The sequence below is a fragment of the Cucurbita moschata genome, unplaced genomic scaffold (assembly GCF_002738365.1).
Source record: "Cucurbita moschata cultivar Rifu unplaced genomic scaffold, Cmos_1.0 Cmo_Scf00031, whole genome shotgun sequence".
Lineage (NCBI taxonomy): Eukaryota > Viridiplantae > Streptophyta > Magnoliopsida > Cucurbitales > Cucurbitaceae > Cucurbita > Cucurbita moschata.
The window spans coordinates 1,487,909-1,493,908 of record NW_019268547.1 but is presented as its reverse complement, the minus strand read 5'-3'; the positions used below and the strand labels follow the sequence as shown (position 1 = coordinate 1,493,908).

The following is a 6,000-nucleotide window of genomic DNA, read 5'->3' as shown; positions in this document are numbered from 1 at the left end:
AAAAAAAAAAAAAAAAAAAAAAAAAAAAAAAAAAAAAAAAAAAAAAAAAAAAAAGATCAATTATACTCTTAATCCAAAAAAGTTTGGAATAAAACACACTATATTTTATTATATTAGTGGAATTAAATGACTCAAACGAAATTTGAAATAATAAAATGTTTATTGTATAATATACCAGATAGTTTAAATTTTGTGAATTAAATATTTGTTTTATATGATAAAAAATAAAAATGAGTACCCTACTATTAAAAAAGATAAGAATATTTTATAATATGTTTACAATTTTGTTTTCGTATTTATAATTATTCCAATTATCTTGCCAGGTTAAGAATTTTCTTCATGTTTTTTCAAGGAGTTAATTTTAAGAACAACTTTTTTATAACAAGTTAGTTGATACAGAGGTATTAAATAAAAAGAGAAAGAAATATTGATATAAGGATATTTATTTCATTAGGACTATGCCATTTTTATAGATAGAAGAGAGTAATGCCCCCACAAACACAGGTAGAGAGAGGATTTATTGTAAGGAAAGATACCAGTCTAGTAGTTATACTCCTACTTGGGAACAGGGAATTCGATGACTTCTTCAAAAGAAGAGAGAATATGGATTTCCCCGGACGGCCATAAACGAATCCTCTTCACCTTTGCAATATATGACCAAAGAAAACCATCGTCATTTACAGCTTCTATCACAATAATAAAATATTTGGGATTCCCATCTATAATGGGAGCGTACAGACCGTTCACCACACCCTTGTAAATGAAATGATGTCCATGTTCCTCATTATATTGTTTCACTGCAAACCTTCCAGCTTTTTGCACTTCTTCTTCATTGACATCCTTAATTGGAACTAGATTTGAAGGGAACTCTTCTTTACCACTCATTTTGGAACACCTTTGATAGATAGGTTCAACAAACTTATTTTGCTCATGAATATTTTGGAGTTCGATATTTATAGTTGTGGCAGAACACTACTCAAATTGATATAGCCGAATCTTACAACAAAGACTAATTGAGCATTCCTCTATTGGGAGATAGCTTGGAATCATATTCTTTAATCGGGATGATGGTTGCATTGTTTTAGTCAAACAACCGAGACTAGTGTATTACCAATATTTCAAACATTTTGAACATGTATTTTTCTTACATATTAATAGTTGCATACAAATAATAATTAAATTTGTGAATAGAAATTTAGATTGAGGCAGTTAAACAGGTAATCTTAAATTGTATCTAAAAAAATATAAGATTCTATTTTTTTTACATTGGCAAAAACAAAACAAAGAGTCAAGAAAATGTCATTTGTGCCATATTTTAATTTTAATTTTCTTTAAATTTTCAAAGATTAAAAAAATAAATTATTCTCTCTCGAATATGGTACGGTATTGATTATTCTCTTTTAAGTGAATTTTACGTGAAATATATTATCTACCTAATAAATTCCAAGCTATAGGTTTCGCGCTAAGAGAGACATGTCTATACGAAATGTTGGATTATAAATGTCTAATATATCCATTGTACTAACAATTTCTTAATACAGGTTGAGGAGGGACATGAGAATAAGTTATTCTAACGCTTTCTTTACCTCCCTTCAAAATAGTTTAAGACATAGGACGTCAAATCTTACGATTGACTCTTTAATTTTGTCATTTTATGGGTCGTTTAGACCAAAGGATCAAGAAAGAGAAATAAAAGCTATAAACTTTAGTACATGGTTTCAAAGATGGGTGAGAATAAGTTATTCTCATGCTTTTTTATATCAGTCAAAGAGTATTCGATAAGCTTCCTGAATTAAAGATTTTCTTTCTCCTTCTTCCTTTTTTCTCCTTTTTTTTTTTTACGTTTAACTTCTATTTTTTTATATATAAAAAAAAGTTAAATATAAGAATGAAGAAATTATGAAGGAGAAAGAAAAGAAGAAGAAATAACTTATGTTTTGTTGTATTTTTGTGTTAGATTTTTTAAGAAATGACATGAAATCTTGTCGTAATTGTGTCTCATGTCAGTATATCATGTTCTTGGATCTCATATAAAAAAAAATACTATGGAACTTTACTGTCTGTCTAAAAAAATAGTCCTAAAACTTTTAAAAGTTTTAATAATACTATTAAACATTGGAGAAAAAGTTCAAGAAACATCATAAACTTTCAAATTAAAAAATATTCTTACCATTAGTTTTGGATAAAAACTATTACTATTTTTTTTCCCCAAAAGTACTCTTAAATTTTAAAAAAAAAATTTCAAAACTACCTTTCACTTTCAAAATGTTTCATTAATATCCTTACCTTAAATTAAAAAATAAAAAAAAAAAACTCCAAAAATAATCTTAGGGTTAATACCTATTTCAAAAAGGAAACTTTCAAAAGTAACATTAAAACATGAGATAATCTTGGAGGTGTCATAAATAGTTTCAGTCATATATAGACGATAAGTTTTTTTTAGTTTTTTTTTTTAAATTTTCTTTATAAAAGTCAAGGGTATTAATGGAAAAACTTTCATGGGTTTTTTTAAACTTTCATGGATTTTCCCTCGGCTTCGCATTTTGGCTCAACTCGGCTCGGCTTCCCACGACTCCTTCGGCTTATTCAACTCAGGAATTCCAAATTCAACCAAATTTCTAAGGTTCCGACTCTCTCAAACCTGCTTTGCACCCCGATTAAGGTAATTGAGGCTGTTTTAGTGCCTTATTTCACATTTATCAATTGGATTATTATTAAATTGTGAAATATGAACAAAAAGCGACAAACAATCAATTGGAATTGAACCCCGATGACATTTAGAGCAGCTTTTGAGGAAGGGGAGTTAACGTTATAAATTTAGGGACAACACCGGCTATGACCAACCAAGTAAGTTGCCTTACTATAGGATAGGCTAGAACTTTTATGAAATCTAATGTATGATGTATGAGCTATGACGTATGATTACGTATGATGACGTATGTTAATTATGTGATAATGTATTATGACGTACATGAGCTTTATGATGATGTATGATGATACTTGATGACTATGATGTATTGATGGCATTATGATGACGATTTATGATGATAGTGATGCATGAGGTTGTTACCTTAATTTGATGATGTTTTTCATATCAAGAATGTTGTATGTGATGAATGTCATGGTGCATCATGTCGAGAAATTGGCCTAGGACACAATTCTAAAGAGCATGAGTAACGATATTAAATAAATATCTAATGAGCATGTATTACTGAAATTAATATAGAGATGAGACTAGGGTTGTGTCAGAAATATGTTTTAAGATGAGAAACAAAGAGACACCATCCTTGTTTTGTGCACATAAGCATTGAGATACTTCCCCTTTTATGATGATGAGTGCTGACGCGCATATTATGATGATGATGGTGATCATGTTGATCATGACACCCAGGGGTCTACTGACCTATGGACGTCGCTACAGACAGCTAGCTCGGCGAGGATGGGTCCAGGAGGGTGCGAACCACCTGGGGATCCACACTCGCATGTGTGGGTCGTGTATAGGGAAGTACTACGCATCCAAAGTTAGTGCGAACTGGAGGCCACCCCTAGGATGAGATAGAGATAGGTCTCTAGAGTATGATTGCATGTGTTTGCATTTTTACATGACCCCTTTAGTGGCGTCACTTACTGGTATTCTTTGAAATACTCAAGTCGTGTGACACATCATTTTTCAGGTAAAGGTAACGTGCCCATGTACGATTGACAGTGGCATCGCAAGTAGAGACCATGACATGTGCATATGATAGAAGCATATTTGAATTCCAAGATTTAGGTTAGGATAGGTTGTCTTGCATTTCATATTTGTTTTTATTTGCATTTTCAATATTATGTGTTGAACATGTAAAACCATGGCGGTGTTTTTAAAGATGAAGTTGTTTTATTCTTTTGAAAAGTTATTCTATAAATGATGTTATTTTTAAGTGTTATTCGGCATATGAGCTTAGCATGAGATGTTGTAGCAACTCTAGATAAGTAGAAATTTTGGTAATTACAAGTACCAAATGATGTTATTTTTAAGAGTTATTCCGCATATGAGCTTAGCATGAGATGTTGTAGCAACTCTAGATAAGTAGAAATTTATGGTAATTACAAGTACCAATACTACTGCTGGTCATCACTGCTGGTCATCAAGCCTAAGCAAATTATTACCAATGAACATTGCAGACCTAGGCATTGATGTAGTCATGCATCTTGACGGCCTGCCATCATTTCTGAGAAAATTTCTCCATCTGTTTGATGTGTTGATACTTAATATAGGACATCATTAGAAAAGAGCACTAGAAACGAGCAAAATTTTACTAATGTACAAGGATGGAATTCGTAGTGAACTCGTAACTTAAAAGAAATTGACACACGTAAGAATTTTATTGTGTAGAGTATTGTGCAATGGTTGGTTTCACAATTCTCTTCTAATCCTCGACTCAAGATTTTTTTTTTCAGGACCATGTCTCCTAGTCGTTGCTGCAATGGGGAATGAAATAATGGAGATAGCTGTGTCAATACCACACCGTTATCAAGAGGAAGCATAGTAGAGCATAATAGATCAAATGATCTAGTTGTTGAGAGTGTTGTAGAAGGCACAGAAGTTTCGAAGTTGGGAATAACTGCTCTTTCCCATCTGAGAGATGATGCTCACAGATCCCCCTACAGTATCAAAGGAACTTCGGATGGTAGTGATTTCTTGCATTGGTGTCTCACTGGCATCCCGGACACGTGGAACATGATTCTTCTTACTCAAATATAGCTTTGTCTATCCTAAAAGTTCACTTTTGGACTTTCAGCTTTGCTCCTTAATTTACAGCCTTTAGTGAAAATGATCACTTTAAGGTGGGTGTTAGTGAGAGTGGTGGGAAGAAGAGATACAATTGTATAATCACGATTTTATATCAATTAATGGTTTCATTTATTTATAAATGAAATTTTTGGTGCATCCTTTGAAAATTCAACAATAATCATCTGGTTATTTGGTTACACCTCTAAGAAAATTCAACATTCGACCTCTTAAATGCTCAAAGCTACTTGCAAAGTACGGTCGATTATGACTCTTTAATACTCACCCGACTCCAAATTCAAATTCGTTCATGTTTGAAAATATGTCACATCAAAAGATAAGATGCAGAATAGAATTAGGAATAATTTTTTTTACTGATAGTGTGATTTTAGTTCTTTCTTATCTAAAAAAATGGTTATTGAATATTTTATGGGTTCTCTTTAAAAAAAAAAAAAAAAAAAATTATGATTTATATTCTTAATTGAAGCAAGTTTTGAATGAAACGCACTCTAGTTGGAATTAAATGATTAAAACAAAATTTGAAATAAAAAATATTTATTGTATAATATACAAGATAGTTAAATTTTTGTAAGTTAAATATTTGTTTAATATGATAAAAAATAAAAATGAATACACTATTATTAGAAAAGAGAAGAGAAGAATATTTTGTAATATGTTTAATTTTGTTTTCATATTTATAATTACTCAAATTATCTTACTTTTGTTAAGAATTTTCTTCTCTTCATTTTTTTTAAGGTCTAAGTTAATTTTACTGACCATTTTCTTTTATAACAAATTAGTTGATACAAAGATAACGAGGTATTAAATAAATAAAGAGAAAGAAATACTCATATAAGAATAATTATATTATTATGGCTATGTCATCTTTATAGATAGAAGAGAGTAATGCCCCACAAACAAGGAATTTGATGACTTATTCAAAAGATAAGAGCTTATGGGAATCCAACGGTGGCCAAATAAGAAATTCTTTCACCTTTGCAATATATGGCTAATGAAAACCATCGTTCTTTATAGCTTGTATTACAATAATATAATATTTGGCTGTCAAGCCTATAATTGGATCATACAGACCGTTCACCACACGCTTGTAAACGAAATGATGTTCTTGATCCTTGTTCTGTTGTTCCACTGCAAACCTTCCTACAATTTGCACTTCTTCTTTATTGACATCCTTAATTGGAACTAGATTTGAAGGTAACAATTCTTTA

The 6,000-nt window shown here is 30.9% G+C and overlaps 1 protein-coding gene across 1 annotated transcript in view; it reads right to left on the bottom strand.

Annotated features, from left to right (window-relative positions):
* LOC111464753 (psbP domain-containing protein 6, chloroplastic-like) overlaps nt 1-885 on the bottom strand; it is a 7,370-nt gene extending 6,485 nt beyond the window's left edge. Inside the window, exon 1 of the mRNA XM_023108989.1 lies at nt 669-885. Within this exon, the coding sequence (XP_022964757.1) occupies nt 669-885 (217 nt within the window). The remainder of the gene's footprint in view (nt 1-668) is intronic.
* Nucleotides 886-6,000: the final 5,115 nt, after the last annotated feature.